The following is a 23863-nucleotide window of genomic DNA, read 5'->3' as shown; positions in this document are numbered from 1 at the left end:
AGTTTCTATTAATGAGACGCCAAGGTTACGGCGGCATCTGTACGCCATACCTTTTGAGTGCAGGCTTATAGCGTCTGTACCGATGACCCCATGTCTACCGACAACATGCACTACACTCTGATTCAAAGCAGGTGGGCCAACTAGGTTTAAAGTAGAGCTGGGAGATTTGTTGATCATTTATCCTCTTTCTTTTCCTGTTTCTCTCTCAGTATTCCTGCCGTCCTGCTTTGCGTGCAGTAAAACCAAGCAGAGAAAATGCAATAAGCACTTCAGCTGCCCGAAATCAAAGGGCGGGGCAACGTGTTTTAACGCTCACAGAGGCAAGAGGAAGTCACATGAGGGGATGCTCACATGTGATTTCCGCAGTGTTTGTTAATGGTAATCCCTAAAACAACTTGCGGCACAGAGTATAAATTCCAGTCATGCTTTGTGATGTTCAGTCTTCTTTAAATTGAGGTGAGGGTTGGATGTGGAGATGGATGGGGCCATTAAACATTAACCCGAAGCTTGTCTAAATCTTTCATGACGGACTGTCATACAGGCACTTCTCGGACGGTTTAAAGCAGAATGAAGCAAAACCACAGTGGAAAACGGGGCCTTTCCCAGAAAACAATAATGATGGGAGTTATTAAAATCTACTTCGTAGCAGCTAAGAATATCAATGACAATGTAGAAATACAAGTTTAACTTCACCAAAACAACCACTCATCAATGTTTGAGGACAAAGTGTTTTGCACAAACTCAAGCTGATCCCCCTGAGAACCTCAGTGTGGTAATCTCAGCCTTATTGCTCAACACTGGCGTAAATCTCAAAAGAACATGTGCAGTCCTCCAGAACCTACTCGGCATCCAGGGCTCACCACAGGGGACATATGCAGAATATGTGCCAGCTAAGTGTTGATAAACAGCAAGCAACGGCTAAACAGAACCGAACACTATCATCTGTAACATCAGATGACGTCAGGTCAGGTCGGTGCTGCCAGGTTTGGTCTGCCACTCAGATACAGCGATTCTCCAGCCAACAGTGGGGGAAAAAAGAGTCTATCATCGGCCAAGTGGGCAATGGAAACAAGTTAATCAGGCCAAGCCTGACCGGGTAGACAATGGAGGTCGTGTTAAAGGGTGTTCCATTAGCGGATACGTACGGTATTTGAAAGCACCGCAGACTTAATATGCATAAAATACACTATTTATAACCAGTGCTTTGGGGGCCAATGCAGGACTTAGGTGATGACCAGGGGGCCCAGTTGTGTCCTCGGCCACGTCCCGGTCTGTGGAGCTTTCTGACACGGCGCGCAGTCATGCAGGCCTAACGGACGGTAGGGGCAGCACAAAAGGCATCAAGCCCCAGGCCCAAAGAGCAGCAGACACTTGTTATCAAAACACTGATCCCAGCGCCCCCACGGCTGCCATTCAGCCCCCGCTGGCCTGCCGGACTCGATTACCCTCCCCACTGGCAGACTGGAGCACATAAAAAGCATTCCCATCAATGAACTGTTGAACCTTTTCCCTTCGGACGTGTGACCAGACAGGAACCCTTTGACACTGCACTTCTGTTGAGCAAATTCGTAGCCTAAGCACTTTTCTGGTCACTGGGCTCGTTAAGTCCATTAATTCCGGGACACGGCACTCATTTATGCATGTGGAGGGGCCAGAATGGGAATTTGTTCTGTTGGTAAAACAGCGAATATTTGTTGGGAGCGCAGAGTAAACAGACCAATACCACAGGTCCCCTCCCTGCCTTCCTGACTCTCCTGGCTGCCTCTGGGCCACGTTAGAGAGCGCTGAGGGCCCTCTATTCGTGCTCCACATCTGCTCTCTCTCTCGCCTCTCTTCTGCATTTCTTGTCTCTTTCCCTCCAGGTGAGAAAATGGTACAAGAGTGTATTTCAGACCAGCAGTCTACTTTAAAAGACCCATTATATTTAATACCCCTTCAGGCAATAGAAATATTGTGGATACACCCCTGCAAAAATGTCTTTGAACCATGGTCTTCACCCTGGCGGGCAGTTGCCCAGCCCCGATAAACAGCCCAACAGTAATTATCCAATCAGCAACTTTCCTTTTCATCTGTGGACATTAGGTCAGCAGGGAGGAAAGCCTTACTCTAAAGGAAAAATAATTGCTTCCTCAAAGGCGATGAATCTCACACCGACTGTGCCATTGCTACCCCCAGTGGGAGGCCAATTTAGAGAGCAGATTGTGCAGTTCAGTGAAATCACCTTTCTGGCACTCGAAGACATCACAGCAGTCTCCTGGCTGGCCGCTGGCCTGGCTGAGCGGCACGGCGCGCTGTCCGCTCTGGCACTGGGGCTTGGTGCAGGCATGGAGGTCGCAAGTGCACTGGGGCAGTATGGAGGGGCAGCAACCAGCAGGGGGCGTGTAACTCTTGGTCAGGACTGAGCCCTTAGGACAGGATGGCACCGGCAGAGCAGGACACATCACCCCGGAACACCTCAGCTCCTCTGAAACACAGAGACACGGATGCACGTTTGTAATGAGGATACAGGTGGGTATGTTGCATATGGTATGGTGAAAGGAACGGACATGACTTTTGCATTTTTTTTTTAGTAGTTGGTCTCTCTTTGTAAGAAATTCCATAACACCACCTTCAACTGCTGTAAGCTCTGACAGTCCCCACACTGTTCTCCAAGAGGAGGGAGGGTTTTTTCTGTGCGTGTGTGTGTGTGTGTGTGTGTGTGTGTGTGTGTGTTGTAAGGGCTCCTTGTAGTGTCAGTTGATCCACTTTAGAACAGCGCTACTCGTGTTACGGTTTAAAGGCTGGGTTCACACAGTCACCCAACACAAACTGTGCCCAGTCATCAGATCCCTACTTCAGCCCGTGACAGCTTCACAGCATCCTGTCAGAGGAGTGAGAGCGGCGCTCTAGACACGACAAGGCTCTGTGCATATCCTGTCTACGGGCCCCTGATCCCACCCAGCCAGGCTCGCAATCCAAACAGCCTCTCACGCTCTAAAACCAGTCATTAATACCGGCCAACCTTCAACAGAGCTTTTCTTCTTGCCAGCTTAGACTCTCCCCTTCACTTAGCATACCAGGATGTGTTTGTCTTTTCGTTTGCCAGAGCCAACATAATGGCTCTGATACCCCTTGTTAAAGGGGAAAGAGGTGCGGGGGTACTGTAAATCTGGGCAAGGGGCTCATGGGTGTATTTTGGAGCCGGTTCAGGAAAAGAAAAGTGGAGCGCCCCTCTGTACAGCCATTGTATGAGAACAGTAGCTACCTACAAAGATTGGATTACCCAAACCAAAGGGATGTGTTTATTTTGGTTCTCAGTGTCACTGTGATGTATACAGTGCAGGCAGAAGAGAAGGACTGGGAAGAGCAGATGCACGTCCTGTCCTATAATTGTCAATTACTGAGCAAATTTCCTAGATCTCCTGCTGAAAACATGGTAAATACACACTTGGTTGCACTTTGACAGCTAAGAGTCGGCAGCATTAACTAGTGCAGAAGTTATGGATGAGAAAGAGGAAAATCTAGTTTAAATCATCACTGACATTTAAAGAAGATAATGTGTCAACATATGGCTGCCTTAGAAAGTTTGTTATGACTTGGTTATGAGGAATACTTGACAATCCTTGCATACATATGGTTTTTGAGGAGAAAGACTGACATAGGCTGAGGTTGCATAACAGCGCTTGGGGTTTTGGTAGTGTTTCCAGAAGCAGAGTTTTCTTGATGGTCTTCCCAGACCGGCCCTGGCTCCACAGTGCAACATGAGTCTCTCGGAGGATGTACCTCATCCCTGACATTTGAAGACCTGTAAGTCGATCCCTCTGTGATTTGCCACAAGATGTGGGGAAACTGAACCGTCGAGCAGTTCGGGGTCCAGACTACTGATCCCCTGATACTGGTTCTAGTCTGCCACTCCTCAACTCCAGAGCCAGACCTCTGAATCATACTGTGCAATATTGTCTACCATTCCAGCTCTTTAAGACCTGATGCTCTGCCGACATTTCGGTTAAGTAGCTGTTTGATGCATACCCGACCTAGAATAAACATGGAGGAGAGGGGCTGTATGACTGTGACTGCTGTACTTTGGTGGGTGGGGCTAACATTTCTGACTGATGAAATTGAGGATAGGGGAAACGTTGAATTTTTCTGGCTCCAGATAAATAGAGCAGTAGTGTGAGGTATCTGTACTGTACTGTTTACTCGTGCAACCTGGGAACAGTGAGGGCCGCCACAAAGCTCTCATTGATAAACCTTTTAGCTGAATAGTCTCATAGAAAATGAAGGGAAAACCCCTGAATTAAGGGAGGTTAAAACCCTTCTAACGTGTTTTGGCCTAATTCCTAGGCAGGAGTTAAATAAACTTCAGCTGGAAGCGCTGATTGGTGAATGTTTTACTTCCAATAAAGTCTAACGAAGTCTGCTGCTGCTCAGTTGAAGACTGGTTTTGCATATGAAAACCTCACACTGATTGAAGCCAAAGAAAATGCCCTGGGACGATCTTCCACGACGTTCTGCTCCGACAAACACTTTCTGTGTATTGTGTATGTCCCAGAGAAGGCTGATTACTCCTTCAGTTGTGATAATGACTGGGGTTAGAGTGCGCTGGGAAAAGCAGCTGGCAGACATACCATTGTCATTCAAATGAGTATTGTATCCATCCGTGGAAATGGTCCAGCCCTTGCAGGCCCAATTAATATAATTTTCTAGCTGGCACATTCAGAAGCACAATAGGCAGACAAAGAGGATGGGAAAAGTCAGCAGCAAATGGATTTTATCCTGTGCTGTTTGTGTTCTATCTCTGAGCATAAATGGTTGTAATTAGAGAGTCAGCAACCACACAACCAATCTTCATATCACAGTGATGGCCATACTCCAGCTTGCACAAACACAAAAGGCCCTGTTTTGGTATGCTTCATCAATTCTCTCCGCAGATAAGGCAATATGTGCTCTTGAACGACTATAGTAAAGCAAAGAATGGAAAACCTTCGACCTGAATGCACAAACTGCAACAATTAACAGTCACACACACACACAGACACACACACACACACACACACACACACACACACACACACACACACACACACACACACACACACACACACACACACACACACACACACACACACACACACACAGACACACACCTGACGCTGGTCTGCAAGAGGTGGGATACGGAAATTGCTTCATTACCACAGAATGGTCTCTTTTGTTAACAATGCATATTTCTGGCATCTCAGCAGCTTATTGAATAAAGAAAAACACCTCCTATCTAAATGGGTTGTTCTTCTCTTCAAGCCCGGGTACAAGGAGCGCAGTCTTTCCTTGAACCAGAGCGGCTCGGCCAGGCAGAGGAGGCCTGACAGCCTGAGTTTACTCATGGAAAAAAAAGCGCACAATGTGAGTTCTGTTCACCGACTGACTTTGGAAGCAAGTCAGTGGAGAACAAAGCTGTCTCAGTCCAGCTGCTTTCCGTGGGTTTGTGGTCTGTCCTCAGGTTTTATAAAGTTGCTCCGCAAAAAAAGGGACACATCAGGTCCGTCTCTCGTGTAAAGCTGTTGGGGCCTGGCCCAGTGCCCACGGCAGTTACAGCTGAGAAAGTCAGCTTTGTTCACGGTGTGTATCGGCGTGTGTGAGTCTGTGTGAGGACCGCGGAGCAGGTCTGGGAGGGGGCCCAGGCCAAAAGGCACCGACAGGGTCACCAGGCTCAAACACTTGGTGGGAACTTCACACCATGGTCAGAAGTTTTGAGGTAGACGGCCGCAGGCCCGCAGCAGCCGGCAGGCCCGCATCTGCTGCCTGCACGCCTTGCTCTCTCGCTCTTTGGCTAAATATTTGCAGATGAAAAACGTGATCTCAGGGTCCTGAGCCACACTGCTTGCAGCTGTGAGCGAGCATGTTTGGGTGAGGTAATGAGTATGTCCACATGTAGGTGCACATTTGCACATAGATTCTTCGTGTGTTTGTGTGTGTGCACAGCAAGTGTACATAGCATGTGTACATTCCATTGAAACACACCCTTTCCTTGCCGTAAGATTAGGCCAATGACGGAGAGCATGAGGGACCTTTATCTTGCTAAAGGGCCAGTTCTTTACTGATCGACAGTAGGCATGCTTAAGTGTTATATCAGGCACAAAATGCTTATGGAAAGGGTGAACATACTCTGCTCCAAGTTACTGAACATAAAGACTGGGCACAATATTTTCCCATTCATTTCCTAGACTCTGGCAGCCCGCCAAAGTCTATTTAACTCCGCCATTGTTTCATAATGAACTTAAAACCTTTTAAAATGCTCAGCGGATGGGCTGGCTGGCTCTCTACATGCGCATTTCCTTCACTGGCTCTAGTTTGGCACAGAAAGTGAAAGTGGATCAGGACTTTGGCTGTGTCAGCTTTACAGCATCGCTCGCCCACTCTAAAAAGTTAAAGTATATTTATTAAGCAGAATGGCCAATTTCCAATAGTATATTTGCAGTAGGCCTATATCATTGGATTATTATTATTATTATTATTACTGCATTAATGTGTTCATCACTACCAAAGTAGCACAACTAGTAACTAATATATTCAAATAAATTCAGTGAAGTTAAAAGTATAATATTTCCTTCTGAGATGCAGTGGACTAGAGGTATAAGGTTACATAAATCTAAATTTAGTTTTTCATAGATCTAGCCTCTTCATTTTGCTCTCAAAGTTTACCAGATTGATGCATTTAATTGTAAAATGTACCATATTACAAGAGACTCCATTGAAGGTACAAGGTCCACCCACCATAGTCTAACAAAATCCCTTGGGAAACACTGGGGAGGCATAATTAAACAGTTGTCCAATGTACTGTCACTCAGGCAACACTATAGTTTAAAACATAACTATGCAAATCTGTAGCAAATGTATAGGAGACCTGGGGTGTTGAATAAATTGTGGAAGAGGCAGATGAGTTATGTCTGGATTTGGCTGTATGGATTTGTTCCCTTTAGGGGAAAACAATGGCGGATGATTGATGAAATGTGCCTGGGAACTAAAAGAGTTGACTTAGGCAGCAGTTGGAATGGGCCTGGGGTTTTAGGACATGACTCAGTGAATGGAGTGAGGGTTGAAAGCTGGACATGTAGGAATGGGCTGAGACGACGGTGTGTGTGTGTGTGTGTGTGTGTGTGTGTGTGTGTGTGTGTGTGTGTGTGTGTGTGTGTGTGTGTGTGTGTGTGTGTGTGTGTGTGTGTGTGTGTGTGTGTGTGTGTGTGTGTGTGTGTGTGTGTGTGTGTGTGTGTGTCTTGGCTTTTACCGCTGGCTGAATCCTGGCTGGTTTGGTTTAACCGCAGACCATAGAGTAGTGAGGAGGTAGACAGCAATCACAACGTGCCATTAAAGGAAGTTCTTTGTCTCAATCGCCACACAGGAGTTTTGTTTCCTCTTTGAAATCACTACCCACACACACACAAACAGGCACACACTGGGAAACGAGTGCTTGCAGGGTACAACGTGGGGCCACGGCATCTGCGGACGGCACACAAATACACAGCGCTGAGACGTCTCGCGCCCCTGCCAGCCGGCGGCGGTCTGGCTCGGCCAGTAATAGCTCTGCCACAAAGAGGCTGCAGCCAAGCAGAACTAACAGTTCATTGAAAAGGGCAGAGACGGAGGTGGCATAGGTGGGAGAGATTTGTGGAAGCAAGCTCAGTCTGTGCCATGCGATCATAGTGGGCACCGCTTCCCCGTCTGATGAACCGCTCGTGAACTTCCATATATATGCCTGTGAGGGACGGAGTTAACTCTATTCTATCCCCGCTGTCACAAGGGCAAGTACGCAGACAAACTGACTGCTTCTGCATTGATTGGGTTTTCAACGGTCACTATTTCTGAGCAAATGTTAGTATTAAGGGATGCCAGTTGTATGAATCACCTAAACACTTCCAAAATTCCGTTGCTTGTTTTCCGTCAGTGAGCATCAGCAGGGGAATTCCTCCCAAATAGCAGTTAGGAGTCTTATCATAAATGAAATATGTAAACCATCCTAGTGTCAAATTACCAAACACCACCCTACCAAGACCCAGAGGCCTCTACTTGACAAAAAAAACTCAACAAAATGGTCTGCCTCAGTTGAGATTTCCTATCTTCCTGCGTCTGCCCTCCCCCCCTCCGTCTCTTGTACTTATCACATCCTCTTTCCCTGACATGTGGGTATTACGTCTGTTGCTTCTGATTGAGCGTTTGCAGCCAAATTACATCAGCGTCTTGAATACCTGCAGAGAACAGGGATCCCGCTGGAACAACACGGGGCAACATTAGGAGATTGAACACCAACAGTGGCGAAGCAGAGGGGAAATGTTGAGTTTTAACAGATCACAGTGTGTCACAGGGGAGGGGTGAACTAACAAGACCACTGGGTGAGTCAGAGAGAAAGTGAATGGACAAACCATTTCCACGTGTGAGCTTACTGGAGAGGAGAATCTGTGTTGAGACTCAAGGTCCTCTATGGGCCCCGGGAGAAGGTTTACGGGATACATTTGCTGTCACACACTGGCAGGGCGTGCTAACACTTCTTAATAACTGCTTGTGTCTAAAGACAAGGAGTGGTTGATGGACGCAGTCTCTATGGAATCCACCAGGACTGTGCGAATAAGATCCCAACCACAGAGTCCCAGTCTGATGGCAGAGGATGCCCATGCTGGTGACTATTAGAGGGGAAATCTCCGTCGGGAACATCTAGACGAACACACACGTGATTTTATATATATCTATACACGTGTGTGCATCTATCCACATGCACATGCATACTTGTAGACATAACAGACAAACACATCCTGGTCTCTTACTTAATGAGGGGCCATCAGAAGGGCGGGGGTGCGTTGCAGTGAGAACTCATAAGCTGCTGAAAAATGTTGTTTACAGTTTTGCTCTGGTGTGAGTTTAAACTGTCATCCGTCGGCTTTGTAGATGAGAGACTTACGAAACGGAGAACCAGCCGTATATCTTTCACTGTAACGCTAGACTTCAATTATTCTACGTCTAAACAATATCGTGTTTTGATGAACACACTTCCTGTGGGATATACTGACCGAGAACATCCACACAGCTGTAGTGTAAATGTTGTGGAAACGACCGCTGTGTTGTTTGCAGACTAAATAATCTCAAATATGTGTCCATGGCACGTTGTCAGACAACGTTTTGTCTATCTTAAGAGCCGTTCTGCAGCTGAAATGTCAGCAAATATCTCAAAAGGGAGCAACATGAAGATATAAACCGTCACAGTCACATGCTTTGGACTCAGTCTGTTCACTACAGAGGGCCATTTTTGTTCAGGATTCAGGAAGGTTTTCCATTTCCCTTCTTGTTCAGTAAGATGAGGTTTACCCAACATACACAGAGGTTCAGTGAGTTCACTCAGTGGCAGACCTTTTTCATTTTGCAAGTGTCAGTCAGAAGGCAGCCACCACTTTGCGCCTGTCTCTCTACCAGACACCTCACAGTCCAAATGAGGAAGCTAAACTGTCTGCCAATAAAAAAATTAACTTAGAGGTGTCAATCACGGAGGGTGCGGAGGTAAACACACAATCTTGTATTCTCATACTTCATTCAAGGGATTATCTTTTTTTTCAAGCATCTATCTTACACTCTGTTGATCTTTCTGAGACTTTTCCTGGTTTTGCTACTCTGTCAGTCAGAATCACACCTTCTATCTTTTCTTCTTGTTTCTTTTCATTACATCTGTATTTCTCTCTTTATTTCCCTCAACCTTCTCCCCCTTTTTACTTTTCCCACTGTGCATGGTATCATGGGAAGTGCAGTGCTACATGCTATGTGCCTGTTAAGCTTTTCCCAGTGACTCCATGTTAATATTCAGGTAGATACAATTGTACAATCACACACACAGTCTTAAGCACTGGATCTTTAAAGGAACCCTTTGCTTAATATGAAAGGTGACCACATTTAGAGTCACGCGGTTTCCATTGGTCGCCGGCAATATGCTTCCTGTCCCCCATAATGGGCTGAGACGTAAGGAATTTTGTGTTCCACTCAGAGTGGGGATTTGTACAAGAGAGGGGCAAAGCTGTAGCATACATTATATCAATGTTTAAACCTAGCATGGGTTATGAATGATACAATTCTGTTGAAAAGTAACTTTGTAGTTGCAGAGACTTCAGACTCAGGTATAAATTTGCACATTTTCAACACTAAACGAGTGAAGGAAAGCTACCGGTGTGGTTTGTCAGTTTTAGTTGCAGGTCATTTGAAGGTTACCTGCGGCTTCCTGGCACTGGCTGCGGTTGATGTAGGCAAAGTGGTGGTGGCAGCTCTGAGACTCACACACACAGCCCTCGGCGGTCAGGTTACACCCAGAGAACATGCAGGCCGGGTTGGATGGTCCCACATACTTCTCTCTGTGTCTTTCCCGGTGCTCGTGCCTTCGACCCTCTGAAATCCAGCCGTGGACACACACACACACACACACACACACACACACACACTCATCAATGAGTCACAGACAATGGCACCACTCAAGGGGTGAGGGGGGGGACCACTACACAAAGCCTTTGCATGTGTGTCATCACTATGATATGTAAGTAGCATTAGTCACCTCAGAGCCACATCTGTTAAGGATTAGCTCTTTTGAATGGACAGTATATTCAATCCGACTCAGATTCTGTGTGTGTGTGTGTGTGTGTGTGTGTGTGTGTGTGTGTGTGTGTGTGTGTGTGTGTGTGTGTGTGTGTGTGTGTGTGTGTGTGTGTGTGTGTGTGTGTGTGTGTGTGTGTGTGTGTGTGTGTGTGTGTGTGTGTGTGTGTGTGTGTGTGTGCGCACATGCATTGGTGTTTCAACATACGTGTGTGATGGGAAGACAGGGCTCACCTGACTTGCTGGTTTTCATGCAGGTTTCCTGGTCTGGGAAGGCGAAAGAGCCCAAGCAGGAGTGACGGGCATCGCACACGCACTGACCTCCAGCTTTGTCGCAGCCTGTCATCAGGGGACAGCGCTCGTCCTCCAGGCCTGCCTCTGGATGCTCAGGGAGAGCTGTGAGGGGGAGGGGGGGGGGACAGACAGAGGACATTAGGGTAGGGGAAGATCGGGAAGTTCTCACTTGGACTGGTTTTCACAAACTAAAATATGCCAAGAACTGAGATTTGTTTTCCCTGAAAGTGCGGAAGGGGTTAGCCAGCTTGCAGCTTTGGTTGCGACACATTGCCCTGGCACCACCATTGCTGAAGTGACTAGTGTATTTCTGGGCTGCCATCCCTCCTCGTCGTGCCACGCTACTTCAGCCATTGAGCCCATTTGTTTGCTTTTGTTCCACAGCATGGGGCCCTCCCAGGGTTTCAATCTCTGCTGGCTGCTGGAACGCCTCTTCTGCACCAAGGCCACTTGCACAACATATTGTTCCTTGGCCTAGCGATATGAGGCACCTTGAGGCTTTGCCCAACTTGGACCAGACTTCAACATAGAAAGGAATGTTCGAGGGAGTAATGTGTCTTAACATACACGTTGCCCATAGTGTTCCTTTCCCATGCATGCATGAATAAACGCATATTTGTATCCCCAAATCACCCTCCTTCACAGTTGTCAAATCCCACTAAGAGTGGCAGCAGAGTAAACAGGATGAGACAAACTGTAACCCGGAGTAACCCCTTGCCAAGCATTTAGCTCCCAGGCCTCAATCAACAGTGTGGAAGCGTGATCGGAGCTTATCATAATACTCTGGCTTTCTTCTCTACACACCACCAGCAGAGGAAACGGTCCGGTGAATAGGTTTAATGATCCAATATAAACACGAGCACCTCATGGTATATTTATCCGACTACTGTAGCAATCCTGCCCTGAAATAAAGCCTCTTAAAACGAAAATAGGTTTCATTTTCAGTTAGGATCCAGAGAAACAATAACACAATGACTCACAGTAACAGGAAATAAATGGAATTCCTTGGCTTTGCTTTTAAATTCTGTAAATCATAAAACAACACAAATGTGTATCCATAATATTTTAAAATAGACGTTCCACTAGATAAAAATAAAGTAGGACTCTTTCAATGTGACTGTAGAAGAAAGCAAACTGTTTCCCCAAGTTGAGGTTGGCTTTTGTGCAGGACTCATTGGTGATGCTCACGAGCTCTATAGTAAAGGTAACACTACCTTTAGCCAGCCTGTGCTGTTAATAGCTCTCCCAGACGGCCAACCAGACTGGCAAAGCACAAGCAGCCTTTTGAATAAACCACACCAAAACTTTCCCTGTGATTTCCTTTTCACCTTTAAATGATACTCAGTTACACATTTTTTCCATCCCGAGGCTTTCCTGTGCCTGGGAGGGTATTTTCATTTGAGGTGCTGGTGGCAGGGGGGCCTGTCTGTGTGGAGTGCTAAATCTGGCATGTAGAAAATTAGATAGAAGTCAAAACACTGACTAAAAGGCTGAACACTAAAGACATTGTCTTATTAACTCATGTTATGCTTGACCCTCAGCCTAGCCCCCACCCACCCCTTTGGCCTGACCCTGGTCTGGTCTGGCCAGGCTATCTATTATCTGGCCTGGCATGACTCTGGCCAAGGTCTATGGCTGCATCCCAAGGGGATTCCTCTCTCAGCCGCCGAGACTGCTTGTCTTGGCATCCAGGGCCAGGATGAGAAAGCTGACCTCTAGAGGCCCTCTGGCTGATAGTGAGCTAAAAAGGAAGTCTTTGAAACATTAGATAATACCAGAGGAAGGGAGAAATAGAAGGCACGCGAGTGGACAGTTCGTCCATGTAAGATAGACATTCTGTTACGTGGAATGCTAAGTGCCTTTTGGAGCTGGTTGAAACTTGCGTGGGAGGACAGACGATGAGAATACAATGAGAGCATCAAATCAAATAATTTAGCTACAAAGACTGAACCATTCCACCTCGCCAGAACAGACAGACCGCTGAAGCAAACATGAGAAGTTGATAGGCCCAAATGCTTTTCCCCAGAGCAGGTGGCTGTGTACGCCTGACAGACTCGTCCTACAGCCTGAAGCTGCGAGATTTGATTTACTTTTTCAGTGTTTAGGAGCCAGATTCCAAATTCTTAATAAATGGAAGCAACACCTGGATTTAAACACTTTAACAGTGAACAGTTTATCTCTAGCCCACATACTTTTATAGATACGACTATCTTACATTATATTTCCAGGTCTGGAAAAAACACGCTCAATGACTGTCGCAGTTCAACCTTGACCACAGGAGCCCTGAAAAGTTCATCATGAAAGCTCCAGCAAGTTGTTCCAATCTTTCCAACAAAAAGTTTTTAAACTCGGTGATGATGCGTTACCAAGGTATGCTCTTTATATAATATGCAATATGTCACCTGTCACAGGTTGTTGCGTCTCCACACTAACAGATCCCGACCACCCAGAAAATCAAAACTGTGAGCAGAAAAGCAGGGGATCATAAAGCGGAAACATTTACCCCCTACTCCTGATTGCGAGTCTAATCACTTTAAGACCCTTGCAGCTTGAAGAGGGAAATCTGGGATCAGCTTCCAGCAGCCTGCCTACTGTGGCCCCTTAAAACACAACGGGAGGTGTTGATTTACCCCCACCTATAGACCCTCTAGGATATTGAGATTGGTGTGTGTGCGTGTGTCTGATTTAGGGGTCAGCAGCGTGCTCCGAGGCCCCTGAAGCCAGAGGACCAGAAGAGGCACCACTCAATCAGAGGAGCCATTAGGTCTCCCACTCGCTCCAAAGCTGTTAATTTGCCGAGGAGCTGTCCTCCAGGCGCCAGCCAAACCTGTGCACGAGGTACAATCAGCAGCAGCGTCTCCAGGGATGGCCTCGGGGCTTGGGACCCCTGGAAGACCCTCCTGGAGCCCCGACTTGGACCACCTCACAGAGGGATGGTGAGAGGGCAGGGTCAGGCCATCCAGACACCCACTGAGAGCTGCTTACTCTCTCCTACAGTCCCGTCAGTCCATTTCAATCATCCATAAAACAGGCTGGACAAAGTGCAGGTGGGTGGGTGGATTATTTGTTCCTCAGGGGAAGGCCATTGCTACTTACTCTACTCACCGTGAGGAACCTGACACCCTACACATTACTTTGATGTTCAGAAAGTCGCTGCTTGGCAGAAACGGATCAGAGCAACACTCTGGATTCACAAGATTGCAAATGAAAATCTGCAGAAGACTTTTGCAACGGCGCTGCTGGTAATAAATACAGACAAGAAAGGGGCAGCTTATAATTAAACAGCGTCCACCTTTAATGGACAATCTGGACGACCTGTTGGTCATTCCATGGGTAATCCCATAATTCACACTAATTCAAACAATAATGTTTGTCTTATTTCAATTCATTGCATTTTAATGCATGTCTCTTTGAGTTGTAAAGCAAAGAGAACAGAGCCTACTGAAGCTGAAGTGTCACCTAGTGCCAAATCACTGCTTCCAGACCTATTGTCCTGGCTGTGAGCAGAGAGTGAATGAAGCTTTGAGGAGGAGAAAGAGCAGTTGAACATGGCTCCTCTCCTGGCAGTCAAGAGCCCCTCGGACCTGGGGAGCTGCTCCAGGCAGCCAGAGAGACGAGGTAAACACTGACACAGTCCCTGCAGTCAGGACTCAACTGACATTTGAATAGTGATGCCTTCAAGCCGCTTAAAGGACACCTACAGCTCTTTTATTGCGCCGTTAAAGACCTCAGCAGCTCATTTACTCTTTCAATACTGCCTCAAGTTATATGATTTTTTTTTTTTAAATGACACTACCCACCTTTACATACTCCAGTTTCAGGGATTACGGCTGCTCCTGTTCTGTTAACAGAGGCGCAGGACAGCCCCAGGGCGCAGTAGCCGTGCGCCCAGTCCCGTCCGCCGCAGGGCTCCCACTCCAGCCGGGCGCACTGGTCGCAGCATCCGCACGGATCCCTGGCTGAGGTCCGGCCACCCTCGCAGCCGTGTGGGGCTTTGACGGGACAAGTGCGGAGGCTACACGGCGTGCACTCTTGAGCCGTGAGCGCACTCACCAGAAAGAGGACATTCAATAACACAACGGAGCACTTGCTGAACATGTTTTATAAAAAATAAAATAAAAAAAATGGAAAAAAAGAAAGCCTCCCGTTAAGTTTCCCGGAGAAATAGTTCGCCTCGGTCAGATGAGGAACCACATGAAGTCACCGCGACGCGCACTACAAAGTTGCAAAAAGTCTTCCTTAAAAGTTTTGTGATGCGGCTTATCTCGGGTGCGTGGATTTAACACACTTCAAAAAGCCCCCAAAAAATATAAAATACCACGAGACTGAAGTGTAGCGGATGCGCTTTAAGTGGCACCAATATCCAAAAGGTTCAGTGTGGGCAGGTAGACGCACGGCTCCAGCGTCTCATCTGAGGGACAAATCCAAGACCGAGGCTGTGGAGGTCCAGTGAGGCTTTCTGCTGCTGCTGCTGCTGCTGCTGCTGACAGCGACGTACGAGAACGCAATCTGACTCTTAAACTGTCATACAGGCATGTAGAAATTAGCGGTGCACCCCTCCCATTGACTGACACAGGCAACGACCAGTCACAAGGAGCCAAAGGAGGGAGGACTAGAAGTGATGTGTCCCCGGCTCGGCAACTCGTCTTTGTGTTGCGCAATGATGCAACTGCTAGCGCTTGAATGCAAGTTGCTTTTTTTTTTTGCGTCATATTCTGGAAATCACTGCAATTTTGCGTATACGAGCTATTTGTTAGTCTGAAAAACGGGTTTTTAAATACTTAAAAACATAATTCAGCAGTGTTTTCGCATAAGAGAAGCATGAATTACTCAATTTTCAGTCCTTGTTTTTATGTCACATTATTACATTATGAATCTACACACCAATAAAGGCGGTTAGACTATAATTCACCTCATTAAAGTTGCATATATGAACCGATGGCAATTCAATTAGAATACAATATACAGTCTATATACGCCCTCCCTCAATAAGATTATATATTTTGTGTCACAGAGTTCATTTACAGCACGGCTCTTGTCACCAACCCCCTAATTGTTCTCTATCTCTGTTCAACAATACAGCCATAAACTCTGTCAGAGCCTCATGATCAAACATTATCATGGCCGTATATCATTCCACAGCCTTACCTCTAGTGTGTGGATGAGTGCGTGCTTAGTTGTGTTTGTAGGTGTCCGGTTGTGTATGTAGGTGGCTTCGGAGTCAAAAGGTCATCTCTTGTTTGTTGAAGCAGTGTTTGTGTGCTTGCATTGGCAGATGGATGGTGTGTGTGGAGAGTGGGCACAGCTGGAGGCTGATTGTGTCAGTGCCACACACACTGAAGACCTAGAGAAAGCAACGTAAAGCATATAAAAACACGGTTTGTCCCCCTTTTCTGCTGCACAAGTGAGCAAGAGCAGAGCAGACAGTTTTTTGTTTTTTTCCCACGGTGACAGATCGTGTAGTCTTCAGAACCAGTCAAGTGTGATGGTTAACACTTGGGTCTGCTTTACACAAAGCTGGCTGCCAGCTCTGAGCAACTAATAAGAATTACTGGAAAGTAAATGACACAATAATAGATATCATGTATCAAAAGGGTGACAATAGTCCAATGTTGGACATTTTAGAAACATTTCCCTCTTCAAACACCAATCAGATTTCGTCCAGGATGATTTTCACCACAACACACAACAGCACCTCCTTCATTTGCAACATCTGCCCGGAGCCAACCGCTCCAACACAAACACAACATCCAGGAAACAAGCCCCGCAGTACGCATAATCAGCCCCTTGCAACACAACTCGGCTCTTGTCCTCCAGCTCTCCCTCCGCCCTCCCTCACTCCATCCCCTCCTTAAAGCTCTTGTCGAATGGGCCGACCCGCTGACCGCTGGCCGGACACCCACTGTTGGTTGACGACAGATCAGACCAGCACCTTGGAGAGCCTCGGTTTCCATTCACTTGCAGAGATTGCGGCCCAGCTGCACTGACCTATTTGCCAGCTGGCTACTCCCAGAGACCCCGCATCCTGCTGCTATCATGGACCAGAGGTTTGTTTTTGCCAATTGAAAGGTCAACACAGCACCTTGCGGTCCTCTTTCTATCTATCTATACTTGTAATTAGATATGCAAATACTGGGGGGATCACAAAGGGGGCATTTTTCTCTCAGTTGGGCAGCGGGGAAGCAATCAACGATACAATAACTGGGACCAAACAAGAATACACCCTCATTAGACTCACTCTGAGCATATGCCCTGTGTCAAATGTTGCATGAATTTGTCATTTTAAAAACTGTGGTGTTCTGGCATCGAACAGCACAGTGTCATTATTCATCATTTATGCCTTGTTTTTAATTCAAACAGGTGCCAAAGTTGCCCCAAACTAAGCTAATAAGATTTGTTGAATGTCATGTTCACTAAAGCCAGAGCAGGATCTGCTACAACAGAAGTTCATGGGTGTAAATTATGGAAAATACAGCAGGAGGGGCTCCGTATTTTTCTGTTTTCTACATTGGAGTCCGTGGTGCAATGATGGTAATTCAGGCTTGTGGAACCAGGTCCAGGTTGCCATAATCATCCCTGGCTCCATAGGACGCAGAGGTCACGAGGTGTGAGATCTGCTCCAGAGATCGGATGACCTCTCTCTGTCGTCTGCCCCTGTTGCTTCCATTCCATCCACTCCACAGGCAGCTAATTTACACAGGCCTGCTGTGGAGGCGTCAGGTCGGTGGTGAGGAGGTGTTTCTGGGATGTAGATGGGTGTGAGTGATGGTTTGGAGGTGAGTGATGGTTTGGAGGTGAGCTCACCGGCAGCAGCTATACAAGGCTGAGGGTGGCACGGGGCCGAATGTGGAGTGTGATATGGAGTGCTGAGTGCATGTCGAGAGGACAGCGTGCAGCCCACCTGATTACAAGTCCCCAGGATGTGCTCGGGGATTTTTCCCTGAGGATGAGTGTACAGTGCTGGTTATCGCCCTTGCTTAGCTTATCTGTGAGCACATGGTGCTGGACTGAGCCATACTTTGCAGATCCAGGCCAAAGGGTGGTGCTGGTGGTGGTGGGGGCGAGGAACGAGGGTGAGGGAGTATAATGGCAATGCGTACTGACAGTACAGACATCTAAACTGGTAAATATGGGGCATTTAGCAAGGAACACTTAGATACTAATAAATGGTCTGTTTCAAACCCAGAGCAGATGATATCGTCATGTTTTCTTTACAAGCAGCAACAAACATGGGATACATGAGGAAGAGAAAATAACGGAACTTTTTAGAAATTAAGCCAAAACGATTTGCAACACAATGATTTTTGTTAGAAACAGACTGTTGTACGGGGTAATGAGGTAATAATCGACAGAGATGAATACGTCTCTTTTCCATTATTGCCATCCAGTGGGACTCACTCTCACTTCATTTGTTTGGACCTTTGTAGAAGGAGTTCGGAAACATTCGGAGGAGTCCAACAGAAAGAGTAACTCATCTTGCAGGAGATCAGAGCTGATTCCTTGGTTTATTTTACAAAAACATGGAATATTACTTCTTTATCAATGCTGTCTTCTCTTATCCTTTGTCCTTGAATCCGTCTCTCTTGCCTCTCTGCTCACTCAGTCTTTTCTCTCTGTGAGGTCTGGTCCAGTTGCTGTTTTCAGTGCAGGGACTATAATAATGTGTTTTGACACCTTCAGGTCTCCTGCTGTCTTTTTCTCTCTGCCTCGCAGAACCCCCAGAGTCATCACAGCAGCAGTGATACAAAACTAACCCCCCCTCCCATCTTGTTCTGCCTCTTAGCAGTTCTGCTTGGATGTTAAAGGGTTCAGTGGGTTCAACCAGCCCTGAGGGTTAGGTACTCCACTTTGTCTTTGTAGTCTGTGAATTGGCTGTTTTCTGTGAGGTAATGGGGAGAGTATGTAAATCTAAGCAGATGCCCTGTCATCTATTGAGTTCATCCTAATGCTCACGTGTTTAGTGCATGCATACATAGTAGTGCGGCAGATTGCATTTGGCATGTAACTTCTTTTTGATTTGGACCTGCGGTTTTAAAATCCTTCATTAGGCGGCCTTCGATTTATTTGATTGGTGTGATTCAATAGTTCCAGATAAGCTTGGCCCAACACAACTCTGTGTTGTCCAATCAAACTTCTAGGGCGTCAGCGGTGCCTGGCGTGTCGTCACTTTTTTCACGAGGTGAGCGGCACGTCTCTGCAGCTCTCTGTGGAAACTTTGTGCAAGCTTTTTACAGTATAAATTAGGGATAAATATTGACATGTAAATCACTGCTCTGTGAGGTTGCATGAATGTTGTCTAAGTTGTTTTCATGAGGAGGCCAAAGCAGATGAGATTTGATTTAATTTGATGAAGTGTTGAAGAATTAGCCCTCTACCTGATACAAATACTTGTTTGATCAACTCTTCTCAACAACTATTTGAGGGATTACCATGCAATTCTCTACAGGTATTCATGGTACCCAGAGGATGAAGCCTACAATGCATCGCCTACAAATACAAGGCGATGTATTGTAATGATTATGGTTGTCCTCCCACTTTTCCTTCAGCTCCACCATGAGGTTGATATTTGTGATTTAGAGTCAAATGTCTTGACAATTATTCAATGGATTGCCATGAAATTTGCTATAGACATTTGTGTTCCCCTCAGGATGAAGTGTAACAGCATTGGTGATATTTTTTTATACAGCCCCATCATCAGGTAAATAATTCCAATTGGTTGTTGATCAAATGCTTGCAAAGCTAGTTGCTAACATGCTAAACTAAGATGGTAAACATGATAATCATTATATCTGCTGAACATCATCATTTTAGCATTGTGACAGCATGCTGATGATAGCATTTAGCTCAAAGCACCTCTTTGCCCAAGTACAGAGAACTGCTATTTTGGCTGTAGTCTTGTTCTGTGAAGACTTAGGTGCACATATCAGCCATGGATAAAGTGACAAAGTCCAAGCCAGTCTTTTAGTGCCAATAGAATAACTATAAACTCTACACCACTCACAGTGTCGACTTACAACATTTCCTCTTACCAACTACGTCGACACTTTCTAAAAGCACGGTAATGACACAAAAGGTTTCTGGGTTCGACTGGCATCAGGAGTCATCATGACTCAGCCCCAGACCCTTCCCTTTCAGTCATGGCTCAAATCCTCTGGCTGCAGTTCATGCCCAGCTCTGGGCCTCTCACACCCCCTCCATCCCTCTCTACAGTGAGATCCTGTGACCTTGTGGACAGACGGCCACCAGCTTGTTTGACAATTATAAGTGGCATACTTGCTCACCCCTGCCGTGCTCCGGCGGAACGTTAAGTGGACCTCTCAGAAGTTTTAATCTGGAAATCTATGTGAAGATGATGAATTCCTCAGAGGATTGGAACCTTAAAGAACCCCTGTGTCCTATTCCCACAACACCTGCGCGGTGTAATCTTCCCTTTCATACATGGGATCATGGAGACCATAGACCTAGTGAGCCTCTGAAGGGCTACGGTTACAGTAAATGAGTAAAGGGCGAGGCTATGACCCAGATTTTCTACCTGGACATAAACTACTGTGAATGGGTGTAGCCGGAAACATTTGTCATGTAGTTGAACTGAAACTGTCTTGTGCTCATGTGTGAGTGTGTTTGGTTCTCATATACAACTTCCAATAGACCTGACGTGCAGTTTTCCATGGTAAAATGTTCATTTAAAGGCTGAGCACTAAGTAGTTCAATGTTGAGCATGGTGTTTGACATGAACGGACATGATTTTGTATTTCATAATCTTTAAGAGAATTATTTTGTATGACATCATTGTAACACAATTAGATATCCAGAATAAAGGGAGCCAATCGTCTTTTTGTCCATAATTATTTTAAACCTTCATGAACTGATGTTTGGGCCAGGGGAAGTGCAACAATCTGTCACCTTATAAAGTTGTTGTTGTTGGCAAGTGTATGCGCAAACTTATTCACGCATCAAGCACATATGAAGCATTGGTAGAAATCTGGAGGTTTTTTTCGAGGCACAAATGATGTGTTAATGTTACTTTTAGCTCTGTTTTGGTTTCCACCAACTCCCAATGGAATTATTTGGCATTTGAGCTGCTAAATGCTCCACTATGTTCACTAGCTAGTTGCTTGGGGCAGGAGTTTATCAGAGAAACATTTTTTGGGGTGGAAAATAGCTGACTGCTACATCTGAAAACAACACTGTCATCTTTTGACCTATTTTACTACATAGAGTACATTTTTTTCTTTTGCTATAATATATATATAACAAGAGAAGCAAAGGACAAAAATGTACTCAATGTAGTAAAATATATGAGATGTATATATAGATATATATATATATATCAAACTAGTCAATCCTGAGTATCCGTAGCACGGCACTGATGTCTTCCAACCATCTCATCCTTATGGTCTTGTGGATTGTGTCCCTGTTCCTCTGCTCAGACTATTCTTCTCTTTTTGTTAACCTAGTGAGAAGTCAGAACAACTGAATTATAAACCCCCCTATCTTGACAAAAAAAAAGTACTCTGATAACAATTTAACTCATCAAATATAAGAAAATGAATCAAGCTGATGAGACTTCCTATGGTGTATGAAAATATAATCAACTCTTATCTGCCTTCGCTCCATTGTCTTGATTAAATCACATCAAATCCTGAGCTCCCGCTGCACGTACAAACACACACCTGCGACTTTACGTGGCTGGTTCTAGCGGTTTCTGTGGGCTTTGAGGGGAGGCTCCTCAGGTAAAGGTGCCAGATTTACAGGCAGATCTCCAGCTGGCAGAGGAATGTCACAACCTGTGTTTCAGCTGTGAATTCTGACATAATTACAGTGCCACTAACTCAAACATTGAGGTGAAACAACCACCTTGCAAGGGGAAAATGATCACTGCTTAATGTTATGTCTGGGACACAGATATACTCCTGTCTTTGTCGGGGGGGAAGGAGAGACTTGCAGGAGCAAGAATGTGAGAAATGTGCGAGTTCTCTGACCTTTATGAAGGTGAAGCAACGAGTTGACATCATAATCATAGCCGGCATGTGCATGCTTGCAGTCGCATGGGCCAAAGGAAAGTAGATACAGGTCAAATGAGGGGGAGGGTGTAAGTTATGTATGTTATATAAATACTTCTGTGAACCCATAAACTTTATGTATACTTGAAAATTCAAATTGGCAAGGGTGGGAAATATGTATAGATTAATGCTCTCAACATGTTAAGAGGACAGTATAGGCAATCTTCTCAGCTAACTCTTGTAAATAAAGGTAAAAAGCATATTTCCCTAAATGTAAAACTATATTCCTTTCATTGCAAGGTTTGAATCTCGCTGTGTACCTTTGTTGAATGGGCTGAAAGGTGTGAGTTTGAGTCCCAGAGAGAAAAAGAAAACTATTGTAGAAATAATTATTTTTTCTTTATGTAGTGCTGCCACTGTGTGGTGGAATTTAGGCAGTGCAGTATTACCAGAGATGCACCTCATCCCATAGTGTTCAGTTCATTTTATCACACAAAACATAGACTTGATGATCATTCTGACTGCCTGCCAGTCAACTCATGTGTGAGAGGAAACATCTAAAGACAGGAAGCCTTCATTCCTCCCGGGCCCATGTTTCTCCTGGATTAGTCACACACTCTTCCTGTTTTTCTCTCACCACCAACCACCAACAAACAATACTAGGAAGGGGTCTGCTCTTTGTCTAGACGCAATCTGTCAGCTGCGTCATATCTGATTCAGTGCGCAGCTTGACAACAGCTACAACAGCTGACCTGTCTGGCAGAGGTCTAGTGTGTAGTCAAATAGGATCAAACAGAACTGACTTCTTCTCTCAGTCCCACAGTGTTAGACGGGACTTTGGACTGAGTCCTACACTCTTCAACCTCTTGATAAATGGACTGACAGAAAAATGACAGGGTTCTACAATCTAAATAAGTGAGCCAACCTCGTTTAACTATCTTCACATAGAAAGGAGACTTTGTGTACAGTGACACATCACTTTTAAAAACACTGAGGAGCACTGAGGACATCAAATTGACACATAAATTATATAAATGAGGGTGGTTCAGCGGTGCAGTGGTTAGCAGCAAGAAGGTTTTGGCCACTTTTCTGCCTGAGTTTGCATGTTTTCCCTGTGCCATCGTGGGTTTTCTGCAGGATTCCTCCCAAAGTCTACAGATATGCATTTTAGGTTGATGGGTGACTCTAAATCCCCTTAAGTGTGAGTGCCAGCATGGATTGGTTTTCTTTGTCAATGTGACAGCCATATATTAAATACTGTTCCGGGCTTGATGTGACGTTACTGTTTTCTCTGTCAAGTCATTGTTGCTTTAGGTAAGTGGTAAAAAATAATAAGGTAGCAAAAGTTTGAAAAGGTCAAACAATTCACACAATTCCTTTCCTCTTGCAGTTGCATGACTTTATCAATAGAGGGCAGAATGAACTAACTATCCAAATTTGCAGGGTTTCTTTAAGGTCAGTGTCAACAGCAAAGAATAAGTTAGAATTTTAGAAAAAGTGAGAACTAAATCTCATGGCAAAGTTAGATGTTTATGACTTCTTCACTACATCATCCCTAGTATCCTGAAGTGACCCCGCAGAGCTTCAATAGTTTATTTTACTGTTGTGAAGTCTAAGTAAGATCAACTGTGATGTAACTTATTGTTCAGAAAATCAATATTAAATCACACCACAAACGTTCCTCTTAACTAACGTCAGTGTGTTTAGATTCAGGGACAGTTGGTGTGTCTTGTACAGCAGAAGAAGACTGCAAGACTGCTTTTGGCAATTTAGTGTGCCTGAACCACTGCTCCCATATTATTCTGTACACCTCAGAACAGAACAAAAGAAGTGCTGAGATAGACAGCCAATACTGTAACAATGATGTGTGTTATTCATTCAAAACAAGGACTTAACTTCATGGAGTGTGTTGCTCAATAGATATATCAGCAACACCTTGCTCTCTGAACCTTCAAGACTCTGGTGACTAATTT

At 45.5% G+C, this 23863-nt stretch overlaps 1 protein-coding gene across 1 annotated transcript in view; it reads right to left on the bottom strand.

Moving 5' to 3' along the window:
- The window catches only part of crim1 (cysteine rich transmembrane BMP regulator 1 (chordin-like)), a 31887-nt gene extending 16902 nt beyond the window's left edge, over window positions 1–14985 (bottom strand). Inside the window, 4 exon segments of the mRNA XM_054613238.1 lie at window positions 2222–2464; window positions 10219–10392; window positions 10828–10989; window positions 14688–14985. Of these exon segments, the coding sequence (XP_054469213.1) occupies window positions 2222–2464; window positions 10219–10392; window positions 10828–10989; window positions 14688–14985 (877 nt within the window).
- Window positions 14986–23863: the final 8878 nt, after the last annotated feature.

The sequence above is a fragment of the Anoplopoma fimbria genome, chromosome 15, assembly GCF_027596085.1.
Source record: "Anoplopoma fimbria isolate UVic2021 breed Golden Eagle Sablefish chromosome 15, Afim_UVic_2022, whole genome shotgun sequence".
In the NCBI taxonomy this organism is placed as follows: Eukaryota; Metazoa; Chordata; class Actinopteri; order Perciformes; family Anoplopomatidae; genus Anoplopoma; species Anoplopoma fimbria.
Note: the sequence above shows the minus strand (reverse complement) of the source record. Positions and strands in the feature narration are given on the sequence as shown.